Here is a 25,457-nt window from a genome sequence, read left to right as displayed (position 1 = left end):
GTTTTCATTTGAACCATTTCCTAACTAGACACCCAGAGTACATGTAATATCTCCATCAAAAACCACTGCAAACAATTCAGTAGTTTTTGATTGTAAGTTGCTTACACACACACACACACACACACACACACACACACACACACACACACACACACACACACACACACACACACACACACACACACACACACACACACACACACACACACACACACACACACACACACACACTGACAGACACGTTGCCATGCCTATATAGCACAGCTGCACCTGAGTTCAATGGTGCTATAAACACAGGTTTGAGAAAACAAAGTTATGATTTTTTTTGCTTCCTTTGTTTGTTTCAAGTTACAGACTGTACCCCTTTGCCAAACTTGTAAAAAACAAAGCTATTCTTGTACATAATACACACATGACAGTCTTGGCCACATACACTGTGTACTCTAACCATGTGGTCATATCTTGATATTGACACGTCTCTGCTAATATCTTTATTACAAATATTATACCCACAGCTGTTCATTTATATAGTATATGTTTTGTCAGAAACTTCAGTACCAAAATATCGGTCTCCAAAATTACCTGAAAAGAATGAAAGTAATAGATATGTTATTTATTGATGATGTCTTACAGTGATTGTTATTAGGGTGAAAATCAAAGACATTTGTAAAATGGAAAGTGGCCGCTAGCAAAAAAAACAAAATATACCGGTAGATCATTTTGAACACCAAAAAAATGTTTTTGTCAATTTTCAAATAGTACAGTGCTTATAATGCCTTAAGAATCATGTATCATTGAGTGTGATAAGCACTGATTATTTGCAACAACAATCAAAGAGCAACCATACCAAAAATAGTTGTATCCGTTATATAGAATAACATACTTTCCCAGCATTGACAATTGAAATCTAAAATGCCATAATGCCAAGCTCTAGAGAAAGTCATACATCAGAAAAGCTGATTTCACTTCACGTTTTAGAAAAGAAGTGCCTTGAAAAACCCAAAATAACATTTTTCATAGGTTTTCAAAGACCTATAATGATAGTTCCACTACATTTTAATACACCATATTACCGTTACTGAACTTCCAGCCATTTCTCAGATAAGCCACATGAGGGCACACCAGATTTGGCAACGTGAAGGCTAATATTTTTGTCATATCAGAATAGAGAATGAGTTGTAATGTGTCTTTATGCTACAATACTTTACTGTATTCTGGCCCACACATCCTGCCACCTAATGGCTTGTGAACAGCACTCCTAGTGGGCAAACCATTTTAACTTCCCTATCACTGGAATATGGCGTATTCCCTTCAATATCCACATCAAAATGTACAAGCAATAAACTTACCAATTCCTGGCACAATATGAAACTGGTCATTCACATCGTGGTCTAAAGCTGTGGTCACTATCTTAACCTTAGGAAAGGCATAGGCAACAGAATGGACACCTAAAACAGACAGAAATACTTTAAATCATTTCACAAAGTCAAAGAAACTTTTAAACAATGTATATTGCTGCCCCAATATTTGTGATACAGGAACATTTTCAATAGATGCTTGCTTGTTAACATATCAATTGATAGGGTTGAACTAAGGTATGACTCAAATATGTTTATAATTGTGAACAACATTGTGAAATCATTCTCCACAACAGAGACTACGTAACCTACCTGACTCAGCCATCAACAATGAACAAAGTAAAATGTTTTCTTCAGTTACATCATGATCCTGCAAGGTACACATTAGTTTACAGTTAAACAGAATAATGAGACAGGTAATAATACTGATCTTGAATAGTGCAAATAAATATAATGTTGTTCAGTCCTAAAAAGACAAAAGATCGCATATACTGACCACTAGGGGTATCATTCAGGAATTCACACACACGCACGCATGCACGCATGCACGCACGCACACACACACGCACACACACACACACACACACACACACAATATTTATTAAGCACATAATATGTAAAAATATGAGTTCTCAAGTCTGACACATACCAACAGTACTCGAATGGCCATTATAGCTGCAGCTCCTGTTGCCACGGTAGCATCCATCAATATCACATGATCTTCACTCATGTCCTTAGGGAGTCTTAAATAATGTAACTGGCAAAAGAGACAAAAGACATCAGCCTTAGGGAGTCTAAAATGACAACTGATCACGTTTTACATACCAAGTACACAGTACAATGTACATGTCATTCCAACTTATCTATAGAGATTTAAAGGGGAACATCACTCCAGGAAATGAAGTCATTTTCATAAACTGGATTCTGGAGAGTCATTTCATGATTTAACATCACCTACAATTACTTGCGATTTCAGAAAAACATCAAGTTGATTTTGCGCTGTTTTACACTTTTAGGGTATAGGCACTCGGGACTCATGAATACTCAATGTGCAACTTGAATATATTATTTCTACTGACTCCCATGATGCAACAGCATATAGCAAAGATGCCCTACAAAGGCACAAGCTCAACTTCTCTGAAATCACAAGTAATTGTAGATGATGTCACATCATGAAATGACTCGCCAAAATCCATTGGCAATGTCTCTATTTCCTGAAGTGATGTTCCCCCTTTAATGCATTTTAATTATTTACGGAAACAAATTTGATTGTAAGTCACTAGGTTTAGACAATGACATCAGAAAACAAAGAATGCCAGATATTTATTTATTTATTTATTTATAAACTTTGCATACCTCTTACATTATTGACAAAGGAATGTATAATTGCCATAACAACCTAAATAATAGACCATGGCAATATTCCCATGGGCAATTTTTGGTTATAAATACTTTCAATACATAGTACAGTATGCACTGTTAGTACAGGGTTTTTTTTTTCTGTTATTTCTGTATATGGGATGTTACAATAACTCTACACATATGTGTACAAGTGAAAGTACACAGATTATAATACCACCAGTAAATTAGTTCATTGGAAACAAAATTAGAGAAATATACCATCAATTTGAACAAATGTGAGATTTTGCAATAACTAGAGTATATACAAGTAGAAGAAAGTAAGCTGTGCAGAAAAAAAAGTCAGAGTGGAGACAGGTGTTGAGGGTGATTTCTATACATTGTAATACAATACTTGCATGTGTAAGATTGTACTCACCTCTGGTTCTCCAGTTTCTAAATTGGTCTGAATCAATATCTTGCCAAGTCGAATATCTTTACAAACTTCACAGAGTGCTGGTTCCATGGTTTCACCAGCTCTCAATATAGACACCCCACATATCTGTAATAATAGACATTCAAACATTTATATTGGGTTTTAGATTGTATGGAGAGTGTTTAAAGCCTGTTTAAATCATAAATGTGAACACAAATCATTCATTGCTTTCATGACAATTCACTTGGTATGAATAGAGAGAGAGAGTGTGTGTGTGTGTGTGTGTGTGTGTGTGTGTGTGTGTGTGTGTGTGTGTGTGCGCGCGTGTGTGTGTGTGTGTGTGTGTGTGTGTGTGTGTGTGTGTGTGTGTGTGTGTGTGTGTGTGTGTAAACAACTTACAATCAAAAACTACTGAATCGTTTGCAGTGGTTTTTGGTGGAGATATTACGTGTACTCTGGGTGTCTACATGTATCGGTTACTTACCCTTTGTCCACTGAATCTTTTGCCGTCATATGTTGTACCTTGTGGTGTGTGCACAGAAACCGTCTGTAACAACAAAAAGATAGTGTCTTATAATATATTGGAAAACAAACACTAATCATATTGTGTTATTTGTGTTACCATAAAAGCTGATACAGTAATATCCTACCAATCACAGAGAATGTACCAATCATAAAGAACCTACCAATCACAGAGAACCTAACAATATCACAAAGAATATACCATTCACAAAGGACCTACCGATCTCTCAGATTCTACACAACAATTCTATCTAACACTTAAAATCTACCAAACTCTTGCAACTCACCTTGAATGGCAAGAGTGACAATGCATACTCAATAAGAATCCTCATCAATCTCTTGGAGTAGAATATAAACTCATCTCTAGGGGTATCTTTGTTTCTGTAATAAAGAAAACATGTTCATGTTATGAATTGTACTGACTGATAGAGAGAGAGAGACAGACAGCAGGGTTCTCCCCAGCTTGAGAGTAGTCCCGGACACTAATTAATATTCATGAATAAATTAATGGTACACTCAAAGTACATGGTGTGTGATCAAAGTTGCTAACAAAAAAGTTAAAACCAACTTTTATTTCTCTACAGATTTATAACTCTAATCTCAATCTTTGTACATCGATTTTTTTAAATCACATTTTTTGATTAGTTTTCTCAGAAAAGCTAAAGTTGTTTCATACTAAATATCCAAAGACGATTGCTCTAAAAAGTTGCGTATACCCACACATACGCATTGCGTTTAGACGAAATCTCGTGATACATGAGACATCGCGATAGTTTGTGACGTCACCACCCGCCATTTTGGAAATTACATGTTGTCATCGTCGTGCGATGTACGATGTCAAACTACTAACTAAAAGTGTTTTCAGAGTAAAATTGAACACAAAACTAATGATCGGACACAACGTCAACACTTTATAAAAGGTATACGAGGCTGTTATACTTTTTTTATGACGCTGAAGAATGGTAGTCGAAAGTCTGTAGCATCGTGTTTGCCATGTAATTCACACGTACTCACTGTATACGAGATATCAATGTACAACGTATAGCGTCAGCTGTTGTCAGTTCACGTCTGCATTGTTCGTTTCTCAAAGACATTTTAATACTTCATTATCTTTTAAATCGATACGCCCATGTGGGCAGAAAATGAAAGTACAATTATTAAAGTGAGTGTGTGTGGGGTGTCGAATGGTAACCTATTGAAGGTGGTGGACGGCAACTTTGAGTAGTGGTCGCCAAGACTGAGTCCCGGACGCTAGCGTCCGGTGCCGTCCAGCGTGAGGAGATCCCTGAGACAGACAGACAGACAGGCAGACAGACAGACAGACAGACAGACACAGGCATACAAACAGGGACAGACAGACAGACAGACAGACAGACACAGGCATACAAACAGGGACAGACAAATGTGTTTATGTGAAGTTAACCATTCAATTGACGATGATTGTAACAAATGCAGGCAGACAGACACCCATCTACCTAACCACCACAAACTCCCCCACCCCACCCCCCCCCACCCCACACACACACACACACACACACACACACACACACACACACACACACACACACACACACACACACACACACACACACACACACAATTATACCTGATGAATGTATGTAGCCCTTGGACTTGTGGAGTAGTTTCAACTACATGGTAACTGTCAGGTAAAGGCTGACCAAGATGTGCATCTGTTAGATGAGCCCTGAAAGACAATACAAGGTGTAACATCTTTATTATCATTGTATTTAGACAAGCCATTTTTTTATCATTTAACTTTGACAAAAGTCAGGTGATTCACACAGGTGACGAACACATATAAACGTGGACCCAAAACAAATACATAGAAATAAAAGACAACCTGCAAAAACTACAGATACAATACACAATAAATGGAAACAAAGGTGTAATGGGTTGTACTTGATATGGATGCTATAAGTGATTGTGGTACATATAGAAAATGCTTTACTTGGGTGTCATTGGTTGTAACCTAGTCAACATATTCATTTGTTTGGTGACAAGCAAATCCAAAAGTACTTTACAAATGTAATTTCGACTAAGCCGGATTTGCTCTCTAAATTGCCATATGTGAACAACACAAACCTTACAAGTAAAATGTGATAATATTTATACTCACCGAAAGTTAAATCCTCTCTGATAACATCAGCAGCAAATGTGAAGAAATAAAATAAATATTGTCATTGACATGAATTGACATGACGCTCAGATGTCTTTTGTTCTCTCACTTTGTTTTCTTTCATTTCATTATTCTTATCCATATAAAAATGTCACATAAGGAAACTATCAACATGCCAGAGATATAACAGGGGATTCTCACTCAGCCATTTGAGTCAACTCTGACTTGACTCTAGTCTTACCTAACATAAAACAAACATGAACAGTTAATGTTGACTCTGAGTCGGGTTAAATGTAGTTCAGGTATAATGGGGGTTTAGAGTAGACTCTCTGGCGTCTGACACAAAATTCCATTTTATTATGTATTAAGTGTACTAATAAGGTTCCTTGTCTAAGAGCATTTGTTGTAGTACACAGGTAATATGACAAAATAGCCAAGTAGGTGGTATCAGGTAAGTGACACACTGTGGGTCAATAACAAAATATTTGTCTTTGGGGATGTTACAAGAAAGGCAAATTGTAATAAAGGACACCGTAGTATATAAAACATGTTGCATCTGCACAACTCACCTTTTCTAATTCTCTATGTACATGTTGTACTATGAGACTCATAGCTACTTCATTTTCACCTCCTAAAATGACAAAATAGATGTTTGTATTACAATGACGACTTAGAGATCTATCAATTGATTGATAACGTCAAAAACAAACATACAAGATTTTTAAAAATCATCTGTGTAGACAAGGGCATACTACGCATCTATGCCAACTAACGTTCAGCTCTTCTATTATCTATCATTACAATATATGTATACATTGTAACAACTTACCTCTTGGTACTCCAATATATGTATACATTGTAACAACTTACCTCTAGGTATTACAATATATGTATACATTGTAACAACTTACCTCAAGATATTACAATATATGTATACATTGTAACAACTTACCTCTAGGTATTACAATATCTGTATACATTGTAACAACTTATCTCTAAGTATTACAATATCTGTATACATTGTAACAACTTACCTCTAGGTATTACAATATCTGTATACATTGTAACAACTTATCTCTAAGTATTACAATATCTGTATACATTGTAACAACTTATCTCTAGGTACTACAATACATGTATCTGTATACATTGTAACAACTTACCTCTAGGTATTACAATATCTGTATACATTGTAACAACTTATCTCCAGGTATTACAATATCTGTATACATTGTAACAACTTATCTCTAAGTATTACAATATCTGTATACATTGTAACAACTTATCTCTAGGTACTACAATATCTGTATACATTGTAACAACTTACCTCTAGGTATTACAATATCTGTATACATTGTAACAACTTATCTCTAGATATTACAATATCTGTATACATTGTAACAACTTATCTCTAGGTACTACAATATCTGTATACATTGTAACAACTTACCTCTAGGTACTACAATATCTGCATGCTGTATACTTGGTTCTATGAATTGTTCAAATGCTGGTTTCACAAATTTGTTATACTGTTTCAGAACACCAACAATATCTCGACCTCTCTCTGATATGTCACGTTTTAGTCGCCTTGCCAAACGTATATCAGAGTCTGTATCTACAAACACCTTCAAATCCATCAGCTGATGAAAGAAAGGGAAAAAACTGCATTAGAGAAAGTAGTATCTGAATCATTATTAGATAAATTAACTCAGATTCATTGGTAAAACAACAACGCTTGTGGTCTGTCAATTTTCTCATCTCATTTATCAAATCACAGATTTACTCTGTAATTTCAAGAAAAGGAACTAACCATGTACCTGAAATCATTGGTCAATTATTGGTACATGCAATAGCATTTTACCTCATGTCAGAGGGTAAAAATAGAACAAGAAGGTTGCTTATTCTCAGTACCTGTAATAGCATTTTACCTCATGTTAGAGGGTCAAAATAGAACAAGAAGGTTGACTTATTCTCAGTACCTGTAATAGCATTTTACCTCATGTTAGAGGGTCAAAATAGAACAAGAAGGTTGACTTATTCTCAGTACCTGTAATAGCATTTTACCTCATACTAGAGGGTCAAAATAGAACAAGAAGGTTGACTTATTCTCAGTACCTGTAATAGCATTTTACCTCATACTAGAGGGTCAAAATAGAACAAGAAGGTTGACTTATTCTCAGTACCTGTAATAGCATTTTACCTCATGTTAGAGGGTCAAAATAGAACAAGAAGGTTGACTTATTCTCAGTACCTGTAATAGCATTTTACCTCATACTAGAGGGTCAAAATAGAACAAGAAGGTTGACTAATTGTTACACATGCCTATAGTAGTGCATGTGAAGCACATGGCGCAGAAGTTAGGGGACAAGAAGGAAATTGAATATTCAGTATTTTTATGATGTGCCTTAGTGGACAATTCTATTTCAGGTACCAAGAATTCAAGTTATCAGACACAGTCAGAAATCACATTTGTCAAGGCAACTTTACTTATGTGAATTTATGGGAGTCGAACGGCTTCCAGCTCCAAACATTGAAATCCACCAAACTGCTTCACTACTAAAAAGCCCTAGCGTGCTAATCACAATATCACAATCATTTCAAAATACTAATGCTATATGACTTTATTTCACTATCTACTATTTTTTCGAAACCGAGAACAATACATCTCTCAGTGTTTACTACATCAAACAAATTTGTACTTACATCTATGAGTTGTTTTCTGGCAAAACATAAAATACCTTCAAATATAATAACATTGGCTCCATACATTGTTTTCTACAAATTGAAACAAAAGAGACATCTGTATAAATGAAGAGAACAATGACAAGAACACAAAAGGAACAATTAGTAAATTATGCAAAATGATTATATTGTGATTTTAAAATTTCAATAAACCAGTACCTTTTTTTGACAATGTTTTGTTTGGTACAATAACTTATTCATACTATCATACGGTACACTATGAACAGTACGGTACCACCTGTGGGTGAACATATTTTTGTAGCTACATGTATATATATAATAAATCAAATTAATTTTTTGGGTTTGCACCCAAACATCAGCACCCTCAATGTGATCATGATTTTGACCGGTTTATATACAACTTATGGACAATATCAACCACTGATTAACATGTACAATGTCTAATTATTGGTATTTAACAATTTTCAGTGAATATGGTTGTCTGATCAAAAAGTGATACTCCAGGATTAACTAGTACAGTTTTAACATGGTGACAGATTCAAAATCCTGCTTTTGCTCAAGATTAAAACTTGCCACAATACTACCTACAGGTAATATTGACCACTAATTAACTGATACAATGTCTTTTTATAAGTAATTGACCAATTTTTAGTAAATATATCTTTCATTATTTGATGGAAAAAATGTCCAGTTTGCAGCTAGTTTAGTTTTAACAGTATTTCTATAAGGGGACTACATAAATTCTGCACAGCAAAGGAGTGGCACCTGGAGGGAAAATAGTGGAATTTCCAAACATCAATACATACAGCATTAAAGTATTAATATTTCTATAGTCTAGTCCCTATATTGTATCGATACGATTTACACCTCCACTCACTTGGCATCCAGACTATAATTTGTATGGCAATACTTATTTAAATCATATACTCACAGTTTCTTTCCTTCTCTTGTGTGTTGTGAAGTCATACACTGGAACCTACATAAATCATACAAATGAAACAATCAAGTAAAGTAATTACAGCTAAATGTCTTGTATGTCTAATACCTGGTAGAGGGTTAATAAAATCATGCTATGTATCTGGCCTACATTTTATCAGAAATGGAAATTACATCTTTGTAAGTTAAACTCTCATCTTATCAACTACACATGATAGATATTAGATGGACACAGACAAACTGAGATAAGGAGTGACACAAACAGACTGACTTACAGGTACCCTGACAAGCAGACAGGGGCAGACATACTGACAGACACATTGGCAAACAGACAGACAGACAGACAGACAGACAGACAGACAGACAGACAGACAGACAGACAGAGACAGACAGATAAAACAGACAGGTTGAAATACAGAAACTGAGACACAAAGGCATACAAACATGGAATGCATATAATATACATAAATGCACTGACACAGGCACACACACACAGAGACAGACAGACAGACAGACAGACAGACAGACAGACAGACAGACAGACAAACAAACAGACAGACAGACAGACAGAGACAGACACAGACACAGATGGACAGACACACACACACACACACACACTATCAGATCTATTGTGAACATATCACTCACCTCTACATGTTTGAGTTCTTTAAGTTTTTTCAATGTTGTCACCATACAATCAAAGTCAAAAGCATCAGGATGGTCAAAATTGTATTCATTCTCTGCTGCAAGGGCCTGTTCCTTCTCATTTAAAACCTAAAATTCAAACATTCACCAGTCAAACTTATGTACTTTGTTTGTTTGTATCAAAGTTTTCTTTACCAAATAGTGTAAATACACTCCATATGTTTAGAAATCAAACCCAATTCATCCACGCAACTTTAGAATAGTTTAAATTCAAGAACATCTTTGTCAATTACACTTCTTTTCAATAATGAAGTCTTTTTATCCTGTTTTCAACATAGAAATTCTCAAGTTGTTCTGCAGTTCAAGTAAATTTTCTCATGATTATCATAGCATAGTGGGTTCCATCCAATTATTCTGTTAATCAAAAGTAATCAATTCTTGGTATTTTACCTCATACTTGAGGGTCAAAATAGAACAAGAAGGTTGACTTATTCTCAGTACCTGCAATAGCATTTTACCACATACTAGAGGGTCAAAATAGAAGAACATTGACTTATTCTCAAGCACACCTATAGTAATGCATATGAGCGGAAGTTATGGTGCCAACCAAGAAATCAAATGTTCATAATTTTTATGATGCACCTAGGCAATAATATTCTATTTCTGGTACCGAGAATTAAAAACCCAAATTGTTGTGTTTGATAATTTCCTTTTAACAATCTTCTAGTGAAATGCTGAATTTAGAAATTTGTACTTAAACAGACAAACAGAAAATATAACCAATTTTATCAAGTCTATATACATTACACCATTTTATACACAAAACTCTTTAGGGATTTTGATTCTTCAAGTTCCATACCTTATAGAATGAGTCCATTGACAGTATTGTCACCCATTGGACATTCAACGCTTCTATTATCTTCCTTGCTACAGTTGTTTTACCTGAAGCACTGCCACCACATAAACCTACAAGAGATACCTCACCAATGTTATATTTGTGTCATGAAAATTAGTGTGTCTTCTAACTCAATTTGACAAACCACTGGCACCCAACCATTTCTTGTGATACATCACAGTTTCTTCTCCCTCTATTCCTATGTACATGAGTGGTAATCATTAGCCATTCACACAGCATTTTCAAGTTCAAAGACATATATGTATAAGAGAGATGATAAAATTATTCATATTTTTCAACTTATCACTGTTAAAATTTTACTCTTCTCCAGCTTTGAAATATGTAGTTTTAACCATACTGGCTGACTTACTGAGCATTCAGATCAAAATAAGAATTGCGGAAACTGTTACATGTATGTATATGATCCTTACCAATGACAAATGCTTCCTTCAATTCTCCATGTTCATTATACCAAGGTGGTCGTCCTGAAATGACAACAATACATCATAATTTAAATGACTGAAATGTATTGGAATATAAAACTTAAACTTCAATATAGCTTTTTTGTACTATTTTTTATTGACTACGTATAAATATCACAACAAATCATCTTTGGGAATAACATGAAAACATGATTACTGGTAAATGGTTTGTATTTCTAAAATACTCTTTAACTGGATATTAGAATTAATTAATAATCATGTTACTTGATAAGATGACAATATCTCATCAGGAAGAGTTGCCATAAATAAGACCCAGAATCTTAAATGTCCATCAAGATATACCATACAACTTCACAGTAAAAGCTACCACATTCCACAGTTCAAGATTAATTGATACTCATTTTGCCCTAGAACCATCACAGAATAGAATAATTTATCACCAGTCCAGTTACAGTAGAATCCCTTGAAGCCTTCAAGTCTCACATGGCATCACATTTCAACCAGCCATAAATACCTATTTATTATCTATGTATCTATTTAGTCATTTGTTTGTTTGTTTCATTTTTTTCATTTTCACTTTTCTGCTGCAAAATCTTCAGTTTGTCAAAGGTGGCTCGCCATGAAAGAAGACCCCCACCCACAGACACACACACTTTGGCAATTGTATACTCTTTCAGATCATATCCCCTGATACATACCTGCTGTGTAAATGGTTCGTCTCACAGTTCTATACACCCTTTCAGATTTGTCACTGGTTGATGCTGTTCTTTTCCTCCTTCCTTTCCCCAGTGGTGATGGTGGTGGTTTAGCCATTTCATTGTCCTCACTGTTACCACTACAAACATCAATCATTTAAAAGAAGTACTTCAAAACTGATGCAATTTTTTATATCAATATATTTTTTACCATGATTTTGAAACCCCAGTGACTCAGGAGTAGGGGGTACCGGGTGGGGTGGAAGTCTGATAAAACGTACATAGATGGCTTGTACCAGATGTTTAGGTGGGAGCCTTGGTTAAATACTGTCATGAATTACATTCATTGATTCATATTTTGTGTTATACGTTGTTGTTGTTAACATTATTGCCGTTTCTGATGAATTCATTATATAGTCATATGTCATACATAATCAACCAATCAGCACGCAGCCCGACGATACGGCAGACGATCAAATCATAATTTCTTGTGTGATGTAAGTTTCAGTTACAAGTTGGAGTGCGCGTACATTCTTGTGTGATGTAAGTTTCAGTTACAAGTTGGAACACGAGTGCATATAAAGAACAGAGTTCCCAGTGTATACTACTACCTGTACTTGCTTGTATTGTCATTTCTATTACTGCTGTTTTCCAAACCCCTTTTCTATTGTGAGTCATCCACAAATACCTAGGGAACTTTCACAGATTTTATCTAGTTATCAAGAACAAAAACATCGATTTATATTCATTAAATTCAATTTTTCTACAAAGTTGTTCAAATTTTCCATGGGTAGGTGACACGTTTATTGTTGTGAACTAGTATAAACATCCCCATTGTATTCAAATTCTGTTGAATAGTTATATAATTGTTTGCTGCTCATAAAAACAATGAAAATTTACATTGTAAATACGTTTATTTTGGGTTCTTTAGATTTGCATTTCAATGTTTTCATTGTTGTTACAAAGAATCAATGCAATAATTTGAGATTTGTAGAAGTTTCATACTAAGGAATAGTGGATCCTGTGTTAGACTTCAGGTTAAAAAAAAAGACCCCATAGACCAAAGAGCAACACATGCATTATGTATAGGGGAGTAGCCCCCCCCCCCCCCCCCCCCCCCCCAATAAAAGGGGAGACATTGCTTGTATTGTCAACAGGATTCCATTCAAATGCATTGCTTTAATTTATACTTTTACATATTGCAGTGGGAAACCTTGGCAAAATTGTTGCCATTCCAAAGGTTTAAGATAACTGGTAACTAGAGTTAAATGAAAAAAACATGCTGTTTTGGTACATTTTCCTAGGGATGTACCTCTAGCCTTGGTGACTATATCAATACAAATATTTTGCGGAGAGTTGGTAAACTTAAAACTGGCAATATTTAGTTACTGAGGTATAACTTAGGTGGTAATGCATGACAGACATTACGATTGTGAAGAAGAGGGAAGGGTCGTAAAGAGAATGAAAACGTGATATCTGTATTTGTAAATTGCAGATACAATGAGATGGAGGTAGCTGGCTAGATCATATGAAATCAAATATGGACATAAGTGAACACGTGTTATACATTCCAACAACAAAGTTTTCAGTCCACGTGTGTCTGGATTGACTGACATTGCTGTGGTACGTCGTGTAAACTTATTGTGGACTGGGTACTTCAGTGTACGTGTAGGCACGGAAAGGCCTTCAAACACATAACTTAATGATATGTTTTCTGCATTGCCAAAAACGTGGACGTTCACATGCACTACAGCTATAGTACGAATAATGCCAAACCTAAAATGCTCCTTGCTATATCGTCTGTTCGTGCGGCGAAAAATTTCACATATGAAGATTTTGACCGATAATTCCCAAAATGTGGATTATTCAATATTTCATCTTTCTATCTTACCTGTTATCCGAAATATCTGAACTAACAGAGCTTGGTAAGTCACTAATGTTGGCCATGGCAGCTAGCTAGCAGAACACAAAAATAGCACGTCATTTGCGATCCGTACTTTCGATAAAGCCTTACCCGGCTTCAATCAGCTAGAACTTGTCATATTCGAATATTAACAGACATTTCTCTATTTTCCGAATCTACTTTCTGTTTGTCTACCCCTTTCTCATTTTATTTTATCTGTTTGGAGGTACTCAAAATTTAATAATACTGAGTTGTACGCGAATACATGTACTCAAAATAAGTAGTTATAACTTAGTACATGTAGTTTGTTTCAGTGTGCTCTAGTTATCTCGTGTTTACAATGTCTGCATCTCTTTGCAAACAGAAAATATCCCCTTTCGCCATCGTAAAAAAATTACTGCATGTTTATTCCATTGTAAAATGCAATTTCCTGACAAGTTACTTGTCGTTCAGACATCAAATACACCCATAAAGGCAGTGGTAAAAGTTGCTAGCACTCACCAGGGAAAACCAACAATATCATGAATATTAATCAGTGTTTACCATAACCAATTATTAACCAACAACAGTCGCCATTTTGGTTAAGGTTAGCTTTGATAACCCAACGTAACAGGTTTGTATTTTTAATTGTGTCGAAACTATCGATAATTTCAAACTATACATCCGAGCATCCTATTATCGATTAGTGTTTGTTGAAGCTATTCTCGTGAGGGATGGCAGTATTACCTGGTAATAGCAAATATAGACAGGTTACGTACAGATTTTCTATTGTAGCCCTCGGCAATACTAATAGTAGTAGCATTTCTATCAGAGTGCTGAAGTCATCACATTATCGCGAACCGTGTCGAAATTTGCGTATAATTTTTTCAGATTTATTTAACTTGGCCAATACCAAATATAACCAAGGCAGTGTTATTGATTATCGCAGTGTACAGTGTATAAGAAATACACTAATAAATTGCCCTGTCTGCGTTCGATCAGTCATTGTACTTTCAATACATTGGCTCAAACGTAAAGATAACGTAACATGCGTTCACAGTATGGAGAGCATTTTCTTCTTTGTTCTACTCTATTTTCATTTTCAATCTTCAAACTTGATACTTTTTAGTTGCAATTTAAATGGTTATGCAAATATGTCGTATGTACTCGGCAATACCACCACAACATGCAGTCAAATGCATAAAACGTTTTGGTGAAATATTTTTTTTTCACATATTCAGTACTGTTCTATGGGGCATTTTTAGTGAGGCCGTGTATGGCCAGGGCTGTGGCCAGTTTTAACATTTGGACTGGTCCATTAAGGTTTTTTTTACAATGGTCCTTTAACCAAGGTTTTGAATATATACATAAATTATAGCAAAGAAACAATAATTTATGTTAATGTTATTGATAAACGAAAAAAATGTTTGGACAATAAATTCCAAATTTCATTGACATCTCGTAAGCAATGTCATTGGTTGCACTTGAGGTGAGTTTAGATTTTCTTAAACTATCAACCCAGAGTCTATGAATGACAGCAAGGGCAATGTCATTGCCAGGTAATGCCAGCCCAAACCACGCTTTACAAAAGAATTGGTCATATCCAAGCTTGAGGCAAGGACACCATCAAATATTGGTTAAAGAATGCTACCCGGAAGTAATATGTAAGGTGTGCTGTGCTCACACATTAGTCAACCTGGCCGTGAAAGCGGAGTAACTTGACTTATCTTACAGTCTAGCATGAGGGCCAAAAGTTGGGATATTGCCAGAGTGCATAAATTATGTTATACTTTTATAATACTGACCATTCATTATGACTCTCATCCAGTGTACAATGTCACCCAAAAAGTGCATCAAGCATCATTGATGGAAAGGTTCCATTTCATCATGATTTATTTCCAAATTTCAATATGTTGAGTGTAAACATGACATTATTTGCAGCTCAGACCACTAAGTTTACAGTAATTTGTAAGTCAATTACTGCTACTCATTTGTACTTCAACTTCTGCATGAATTCTGCTCAAGTCTCTACATGTACCTGTAGCAGCTGCATTGACATCACGTACACACAGCACCTGAGAACTTTGTTCTGATATGCAGTGGTTGAAATTCATTCCTTTGGAAATAGTTTTGTCAGTAGTCAATGTGTACATGGACAATACTACAGTGCAAGCAATAGTCTAAATGTAAAGAAGGTCATGTGATTCAATTCTGACCAATGACAGCAATTGTAAGAATGATGAGGTGTAACATTATACTTTCTATCTCTCTCTCTCTTCAGAATTGTCTTTTGGTTTCATCAACTTGACTCGTCTCTGGTGAAGACACAGATATGGAGCCACGATATACAATTGAACAGATATATCTACTGAAAAGACTGCGTCAAAGTGGAATTAGTAAAGATGAAATCCTGTGTGCTATGGATACCATGGAAATGTTGGACACTGAATTTGAAACTAGGCAATCATTTATGAGACCAAGTAGTCATAACAACCGTATCAACAGACAGTATGAAAATAGAAACAATAGTAACTATAGCAACACCTCTGAAAACCATGGCAACATTACTAATACTAATACAGCAACTGTTGTTAGCACTGCCGCACATAATAACCCCCATGGACAGGTTAGCTATGCTAGTTCACAAGTGACACCTAATTCATGTACTTATAGCAGTTCTTTCCAAGACACAGTACCTAGTAGAGGTGAGGATATTGGAAATGGCAGTTCATGGCAAAATACAAATAGTGGTAATGTCAGCAACCAAAATCAAATACCTACACCAAAAGATGAAGAAGTAACCGAGTTGATAAGGTGTGTTGAAAATGTTCAAAAATTTGTCAATGAATTAAAGGGGGCACAAACTGAGTTTATATGTTTTTTTACTCGAGTGAAAATACAAATGTACTTACATAACATCTCAGTTTAACTCTCCTAGTACACTGTTAATGTCATTACATACATTTTGTACCTTCTATAACATTACAACTGTCATCTGGCATTGTTAGAACAGTTGATTGCATAGTAGGAATTTTTGCTACATTTTTTCATATGTGTAAACAGTTGCATCATTTGCTCATGTATAAGTGATATTTTGATACCAGGTTTGCGTTCAGTCAGTTGCAAGTGGCAATTATGTACATTTCAGTACATAGAATACTATGAGTACCTTTTGAATGCAGCAAAATTAATTTACATACTTTTACCCAAAGCGTATAAACTCAGCTTGTACCCCTTTAAGCCTTTCTTGGATTAATTTTATTATTAGAGAATTTTGTGTAGATTAAGTTTACAAAACTACATTAATCTCTACTTTCTGAAAACTTTATAGATACTCTCGTAAAAGAAGTCAGTTTGGTAAATGTGTAGTAAAATACATGAAGGAACATAGAGTCAGTTACTAGTCCTGCTAAATAAACTGAACTGAACTGACAGGTCACAGTAGGACAGCATTTCTTCTACATTTAGCAAATTTTGTCACATCACATGGCAGCAAATTCAACCCCGTTCAAAGTAGACACTATCTTGATTACAGGTGATTATATCCACATAACCAAGTTGAAGACACTGCATGCTATCACTCACTTGTGTAATCAATTCCATGCAACAAAATATGTTTATGTCTGTCTTAGTTTGCCAATAGCATGTTTTCCACTGTAATACCTAGAACAGAGATTTACAATAATTGGTAATGACATACTTTCATTCTTTCACAACAAAAAATGTTTTATGTTTACTTGCATTTACATTTTGAAGAGAATATAAATGTTTGTGAAAACCTGTTCGTTGTAATATTTTTCTTTTCTTTTCAACAGGAAAGGTACACTGGCAGTAAAAGAAGAAATCAAGGAATTCATGGCAGAAAGAAAATTATCTCAAAGTTATGTCTCCCAAAAGACTGGAATTAGCCAGAGTTACATCTCTTTGTTCTTAGTACAGGGTGTAGAGATGAAGTCACATACACAGAGGTTACTCTATCACTGGTATATACAAGAGAAAAAGTTGCCTGTTCGGTCAAATCCAGGTAACATTTCTTTCTCAAAATCATGGTTCAATTGCAAATCATTTTGGTTTATTTCATATATATATTTTACAGATGAGTGTATTTTAATAGAGTTACTGTTTTTGTAGGTATGACCTGGTTCCATGGATCAACCCCTCAAATATCATCACTGGAGGAAAGTTTTGACAATACATCTATGAGTGAAAAAAATGATAAGGGCAACCCAGCTGCAAAGAAACGAGAGAGATTTGTGTGGAAGGATGCATGTATTCCTATATTGGAAAAGTACTTCCAACAAAACCAGTACCCTGATGACTATGAGAGAGAAGTGATAGCAGATGCTTGCAACTCAGTCATTCAAATACCAGGTAGTGTACAGTCATAATCAGTCATTATGTTCATTCTCTTGATGCTTGTAATTTACAAATGTAGTTATCCAAGATTTAGTATGTCTTCATATAAATCAGTCTGCCACTATCTGTCATGTGTGTTTTGCTATCTTCACTAAAATATTTAGGGTTTACAACTGGGCTGCAACAGTCAGGGTTTGTCAGGCCTGCACCAGACATGACATGTGGGAGCTGCAGCAGCCCTGTCTTGTCAGGCCTGCACCAGACATGACCTATGGGAGCTGAATCAGCCCCGTCTTGTCAGGCCTGCACCGGATATGACCTTTGGGAGCTGCAGTAGGCCTGTCTTGTCACTCAGGTCTGCACCAGACATGGGGAGCTGCAGCAGCCCTGTCTTATCAGCGTATACCAGATATGACCTGTGGGAGCTGAATCAGCCCTGTCTTGTCAGGCCTGCACCAGATATGACCTTTGGGAGCTGCAACAGGCCTGTCTTATCAGACCTGCACCAGACAAAACCTATGGAAGCTGCAGCTGTCCCATCTTGCCAGGCCTATACCAGGCATGAGTTGTGAGGGCAGCAGCTGCCCTGTCCTGTCAGGCCTGTAGGAGAGATGACCCATGTTGGCTGGTGCAGACTTAACCTCTTGTCTGCATTGGGCATGACTGGTCAATCATGTGACAGGCCTGATTCATGGGGTTACAACAGATCGATCTTGGCAGGGTTGTACTAGTAGTAAGCATGCTGCATGGCAGGCTGTCATGTCAACCTGTGACTTTCTAAATGTGTAGTATGACATCACATAGAATAATTTCATACCTATGCAATTTTTTCACAGTTTTATTTTCTTTAGTTTGATAAACACGCTAAAACTTTGCTGTTAACATGGTCAATATACTGATATTGACTTATATGATGTGAAGTTAGCTGTGTTTTGTACAACATTAAGCTATCAATCTATGTGTTAAGACTTGTGAAATTCTTATCCATTTACAGGATATGAACTGCCACCAGATAAACTAGTCACACCATCCAAGGTTTACAATTGGTTCTGTAATAAAAGGAAAGACCAGAGAAGAAGGAAACACATAGGTAAACTGAGAAATTCAGTTTTGTATATTTTTTTTTGTTTACAAACTAGAACGGTGTTTTTGGTAAGGTTTGGGACCCCAGATAACAGAAAGGGAAATGTGGCAAAACTAGTATAGTTTTCGATACACTGTATCGTAATTTTGGTGGAGAACCCTGGTAAAATGACAGGGGAACTGTGGTAACCACTAACTACCCTTAACAAAAACACCGTAGAGTGCCAATAAAAATCTTTACTTGGGCTTGATGTTGTTTTAAAGGGGTCTTCAGGGTGGGAATTCAAACCCCTTTTCGTAGTTAGTGAGTATTATTTTGGAATAAGTTCAGTGAGAAAAGCATGTTGGTTCAGTGTCAATGCAGGAGGAAACATAACTTATAGGATGGTTCAAACCCTTGCTAGGAATTGAGAACCCAGAACCCCAGGTATGGATGAGTTTGACCCGTTATTGTCAAGGTCATAAAGGGTCAAATGATGGACATGTTTGACCTTAGATGGCCCATTTCACTGTAAATGTTATACCGAGGACTATGGTCAGACATGAACGATTTTGGAATATTTGATGTCAAATACATGCATAGAAAAATGATGTTATAATTCTGTAACTCACCCTGCTAATTTTATTCACATACATTATTCACTCGTCTGTAAGGTACGCCATGATTGGGCGCCCTCGCACATTAGTCAATCCCTGGGACAGCGGGGCGACATAACATATCTTATGTCATGAGTCATGTAAATAATCCATACTCTTGTTCTTGGTTCACAGCTGAATTAGAAGCAGCATCTAATGTCAATGGTAACACAAGATTGACCAGTCCTGGCAGTGCGGGTGGGCTAGTGAAAGCAGAGTGTGTGAGTCCCAGTGACTGTACCATAGTAGCTGAAACAAGAAGCAATCCAAGTCCTGGCCAAGATCCAATGCAATTGGCTGTTGAAATGGCAGCTGTCAATCACTCAATTCTGGCACTTGTCAATCAACATGGAGATGAGCTCAGTAATGATTCTACTGGCCAATTAAAAGACTGTAGTGAAATGTCAATCTCTACTCAAAAAATGTCAAACAGTACTGTATAATTGTATAATTGTTCCTCTCTTGTTTTGGCTTAACATTTTCCTTTTCTTTGCTTGAAAGTGTGTCTACCCTTTACATTTATCCTAGGACAGATACTCCAGGAGGGTATATGATCCTAACATTGGCTGAAAATTTGACTTTCCTTTTGCTGGCTATAGAACTGTCATTTCCTTGTATCAATTTGGAGATTTTTTTTCATTTTCTCTATTTCATAAATTATTATTAATATCAGCTTACAATAAAGAAAATGTCTTCTTAATGGAAACTTATAAAAGTAGACCTTGTTGTGTTGTATTTGTGGAGTAATGACATTTTTAGCACAACTGAACTAATGAAGTTCCGTGGTGCTATAGGCATGGTACAGTGTCTGTCCATCTGTGTGTGTGTGTGTGTGTGTGTGCGAAAAACTACCTGACCGACTGCCTTGGTATTTGGTGGGGACATTACTTATGGCATCCAGTTGGGAAATTGTTCAAAGCAAAATGATCACATCACTGATGTGTGATTTGGGTCAAAATATTTAATTTTTGGTCAAAATGTATAAATTCAAATATATATGCAAATATGCTTAGCAACAAGACTATGCCCATAGCAACATCCAAATACAGTTGAGCAGGAATATCATTGGCGCTATTTTTATAACAGTAATGAGGTATAGTCAAACACAGATATAAGCACAAATGTGCATAGCAACCATGGACACATCCATAGCAATAACAAAACAACAGTGTGGAAATATCACAACTGTTTATCTTACCAAGACAGAAAGATGTCCTACCAATCGAACTCTCTGAAAAGTAACATTTGTTATTGTTTATACTACCCCAGTTGTGCTACAACGCTATTGGCACAATATTTATAGTGTACTGCCTTTAGAGTAACGTCAGCTAAATAACCCTATATTTCATTGCCAAAATTTTGATGTCATACCGTCTTTTCTGGACTGAGAAATCAAAATTTGACCCTATGAAAAACTTTCGAAATAAAGTGTATTGAAGTGATTCTGAAGCCATCTGGAACACCTGTAGGATTCTATCATGTCTCTTCGTTTTGCTTGTGGCAGTTTGGTGATCTTTCCTTTCCATACATCGTTCACATATGTTTCTCTGTTCCTAATATTCTTATCTTCAATTTTGTGGTAAGTTGAGCACATCACTCAATGGTGACGTCCATGTCCGACAGCGAGCTGGTTGAGTCACAGCGCCCCCATACACTAGATGACGTGTGCTGTGCGAAACCGAGAGTGGCGTAAATAAAGAACCACGCCTATACGTAATGAATAGCACACCGTGACGAATATTGTCTCTCGGCCAGGTACAGCTGAGGAAAGAAGGCACACCACTTCACCTCTGGGTACACGTTTACCACATCAATTATACGAGGTAATACACTTTTATTTTATTCATAACTAAGAAAACCAATAACGAATTTGACAAATGTCTCAGGGGAAAGGTAGGAGTACTGACTAATCGATGAGCGATATGCGAAAACCTTGCCACAAAAACTTGAACGAAGGGGAACAACAGAGCTAAAGAATAGTAACAAAACATGGCTGGTTGACATTACGTAAGTAGGTATTCACTTGCGTGCATGTACCATCCGCGTGGGTGTCGAAATGAGATTTTTAAAGTTTTATTTCCTTTGGTGCAGTTTTAATGTACACTTTACCGTAATCGAAGTTCAATATTTTTGCCCGATGTTAAAATTATGTCTAGCTATTTTGGTGGTCTCTTCGATTTTGACCTGAAACTTGAAAATAGTTTTTTATTTGCAGTTCCACACCGTGTGGTGTGTATAACTTGCAAGGATGCTTTTTACGTGCCAGGGAAAGCAAGCTTCAGAGACATACAACCTACGTGGCATTTGTCCATTTAATAGCTCACCTTTTTATAAAGGGGCGCACCTGAAATACAAGACGAACTGTGCTAATTGTTTATTAGCCCTCACCGGGCTTGGGGAACTCGTGTATAGTAATCACATCACGTCCCTAATAGAGAACGGAAATATTTTTTAAAGTGTCAAGTAAAAAATAGATCATGGAAATATTTCGGTAAAATTTTTCTCACTTTAAGTGTCGATGTCGTCTGTGTGTTATGTCAACGACAGACAGACTGACTGACGAGGTGATAAACCAGGTCGTTGTTCATCTACGTGTACGACTATATTACGTAATCACTTTCGCGTACAAAAGGAACCCATTATTTTTTTGTGATAGGGTGAAAATACACGCAGCGTCAGTCTTAAAAACAATGGTGAACGAAGAAAAAAAGTAACGATGTTTTAGTTGTATGAAAGACTGTACAAACAGCATTTTTGCGGATAAGAACATCAAAAACTACACGACACACAAGAAGATTCTTATCCCTTGGGCAAAACACTATTGACTAACTAAGAGACCACAGAGCGTCGCATTCTCTTTTCGTTTTTCAATTATCTTTTACCACTGTTTCTATTTTGCCTATGAATTATACACAGCACAGCTAATATGTTTTGTAATATCAAACCAATGTTTGGGATCAGAATAACCATGCCAACAAAAACTTAACATTTCCAATTATCTACCCCTTCGCTTCAATTGCATCTGTATCACAAATCTACACTCTCTAGTTTAGTGCCACGCCCTTCCCCTGACAATAGAACATATTTGAGTAATTACGGTGTAATTGTTAAAAAAACAAGTGACAAACGCTTTCAAATAATCTGTCTGGTATTAACCCCTGCATGATCCCTGATTTTTTTTTGTTTATTTGAACTGAGGAGGGGTGAGTTTTCTTGAACTAAGTAACAGTAAAAGTTTAGATTTTTTTCTGAAGCACATTCCAAAAACAATAGGGCCCAACTGAAAAAATGTACGTTCAATAGGTAGGGTAGGTAGATTATATATATATATATATATATATATATATATATATATATATATATATATATATATATATATATATATATATATATATATATATATATATATATATATATATATATAACTCGGTAAGTATCAATCTGCTAAGACGGTGCTCTATACCGCAGTGGCAGAGCGTAATAGTTTTGCAAAACTATATATATATATATATATATATATATATATATATATATATATATATATATATATATATATATATATATATATATATATATATATATATATATATATATATATATAACGTATGTGCTCCATATGGTCTCTGTGTTACAGTATTCGTTTCTTTTCATCACATGTACAGCCATTACAGAGTGGAAGAACAGTTTTATATTGTCTTTTTAAGTTGATGTCAGTTTCCGCATCTATTATTTCTTGGGAGATTTCACAATTTTGCGATTATATTTTCTCGAGCACGTTAAAAAGTTTAGGACTGACTAGGTGGGGTCTAGTAACCGGAACCAAAAGTTGGTGGAGGGTATATGACGCAACTTAACTTTATAACATGTCGATTACTTTACACATGAACCCTCACCAGTTGGTGTGGAGAGTCTATGATAACACGTTGATTATTTTACACATGGACCGTCACCAGTTGGTGGATGGGCTATGCTTTACACAACTCTAATAAACACAGTTTGACGAGTCGATAAAGTTGACATTGGTTCTAACATGAACAATGGCACACGGTCAATAATGAGAATGGGGGGGGGGGGGTTAAATCATTGTATATATCGCCAATAGTGACGTAATCATTCATGGCATTGTTTTTTATAGCTATACCGCCCTGCAGCTTTCCACGAAGCTATATAAATCACAGAGCCCACACTCGTGTATAAATTCGTAGAACACTTCTCAGAGATTCTTACATGTCACTTGGAAAGTGCTAGCATTGACAATAACGTGTACAATGACCGTGCGTAATGCAGCCAATGTGCATGTACTAGTTATCTCTCAGACAGCTATAGGAAAATTTAAATATTTACAAAGTAAAGATACCAATTTCTCATCCACATTATCACTTCAAATTTGTCCAAAATACATAAGACGAAATTATGAAAGATATCTGACACAGTTTTGGTTGAACTCCATGTTTGAATACCCTTGCTTTCACTTTTAGCAGAATTGTGCAACTCAAAAAAATTATTCAATGAAAGACTATACCTCTTTCGTTGTAGTTCACTTTTTATCTTATGTCTAAAAAGGAGTCCATACATTAGGGTAACTTGAAACAGAAATAAAACGTTACTTTTTTTCAGTTTAAAGCTGAACGTTTGAATATAGGGGCTGCTAACGATTTTAGATAGTGAAATCAAATGTTTTATACTATCCATGACAAAGTACCCCGTCAGTAATTTCTCTTTCTTCTTGTTTGTTACAGGTGAAGCAATGAGATGAGATTCCTACCATCCAAAAGACATTTCTAACGTGTTTGAACTCAATACTTATAGGTCAGACTGTCAGACTGTCATCATGTCGTCAAAACGAGTGAAGCAAATAATCAAACTTCTGTTGCTTCTGTGTATTCTTAATTTATTCTGGATGGTATATAATATAGGGAATAATGAGGAAGAATTGGCCGGATCTACAAAATCAGTAGAAACGTTGCAAAGAATTGACCGTATGGACGTTGACAATGATGTGAACGTAGATGGCAACCAACTTGAATCGAAGGACAAGAAAGATTCTGTTCCTGCAAAAGATGCACAATTACCTGCTGATGAAACGGAAATTCGTAAACCTATTGTAAGGCAGTTTCAATTTCTACTCAACCATCCAGATGTTTGTGCAAACATTCCCGAAATTCCTCTTGTGGTCGTGGTCACGTCAGCCCCACATCAATACAGGCTGAGAGCTGCTGTAAGAAAAACTTGGATGGGGGCACTGAAAGAGAAATATAACGACGTCGTTATATTGTTTTTCATTGGCCACACACCTAATAAAGGAGACCAATCAAAAGTTGACACTGAAAACAAAGAATACAGAGATATTTTGCAACTTGATGTCGTTGATAGTGAAAAGAATGAAACGCTG

At 36.0% G+C, this 25,457-nt stretch overlaps 2 protein-coding genes across 2 annotated transcripts; one reads left to right on the top strand and one right to left on the bottom strand.

The window, feature by feature from the left end:
- Window positions 1-523: 523 nt before the first annotated feature.
- On the bottom strand, window positions 524-14,045 carry LOC144445224 (uridine-cytidine kinase-like 1). The gene is made up of 18 exons (XM_078134766.1): window positions 14,000-14,045; window positions 12,112-12,248; window positions 11,402-11,455; window positions 10,935-11,041; window positions 10,079-10,204; window positions 9,426-9,470; window positions 8,495-8,566; window positions 7,242-7,431; window positions 6,361-6,422; window positions 5,792-5,808; window positions 5,261-5,359; window positions 3,942-4,035; window positions 3,617-3,679; window positions 3,136-3,258; window positions 2,008-2,115; window positions 1,671-1,728; window positions 1,350-1,448; window positions 524-582 (listed from the first exon to the last, which is right to left on the bottom strand). Exons 2-18 carry the CDS (start codon window positions 12,224-12,226, stop codon window positions 524-526), a joined length of 1,491 nt encoding a protein of 496 aa, XP_077990892.1. The 5' UTR covers window positions 12,227-12,248; window positions 14,000-14,045.
- A 554-nt stretch (window positions 14,046-14,599) lies between these two features.
- LOC144445747 (homeobox-containing protein 1-like) lies at window positions 14,600-20,653 on the top strand. Its single transcript, XM_078135390.1, has 6 exons — window positions 14,600-14,624; window positions 16,272-16,804; window positions 17,806-18,003; window positions 18,105-18,361; window positions 19,341-19,436; window positions 20,201-20,653. The coding sequence occupies exons 2-6, from the start codon at window positions 16,323-16,325 to the stop codon at window positions 20,506-20,508; spliced, it is 1,341 nt and encodes a 446-aa protein (XP_077991516.1). The 5' UTR covers window positions 14,600-14,624; window positions 16,272-16,322; the 3' UTR covers window positions 20,509-20,653.
- The last annotated feature ends 4,804 nt before the right edge of the window (window positions 20,654-25,457 follow it).

This window comes from Glandiceps talaboti, chromosome 14 (genome assembly GCF_964340395.1).
Source record: "Glandiceps talaboti chromosome 14, keGlaTala1.1, whole genome shotgun sequence".
Classification (NCBI taxonomy): domain Eukaryota; kingdom Metazoa; phylum Hemichordata; class Enteropneusta; family Spengelidae; genus Glandiceps; species Glandiceps talaboti.
The sequence above is the reverse complement of the archived record's forward strand: the minus strand, read 5'-3'. Positions and strand labels throughout refer to the sequence as shown.

What these genes read in the sequence shown, in the direction of transcription:
- LOC144445224 (XM_078134766.1), bottom strand. Translation starts at nt 12,226, where the DNA reads ATGGCTAAACCACCACCATCACCACTGGGGAAAGGAAGGAGGAAAAGA. An exon ending in CCAGAAAACAACTCATAGAT is followed by an intron (nt 7,432 to 8,494) that starts GTAAGTACAAAT and finishes TTCTTTCATCAG; the next exon opens with CTGATGGATTTGAAGGTGTT. An exon ending in AAAGATTCAGTGGACAAAGG is followed by an intron (nt 3,259 to 3,616) that starts GTAAGTAACCGA and finishes CTATTATTACAG; the next exon opens with ATATGTGGGGTGTCTATATT.
- LOC144445747 (XM_078135390.1), top strand. Translation starts at nt 16,323, where the DNA reads ATGGAGCCACGATATACAATTGAACAGATATATCTACTGAAAAGACTG. An exon ending in CTCAGTCATTCAAATACCAG is followed by an intron (nt 18,362 to 19,340) that starts GTAGTGTACAGT and finishes ATCCATTTACAG; the next exon opens with GATATGAACTGCCACCAGAT. An exon ending in GAGAAGAAGGAAACACATAG is followed by an intron (nt 19,437 to 20,200) that starts GTAAACTGAGAA and finishes CTTGGTTCACAG; the next exon opens with CTGAATTAGAAGCAGCATCT.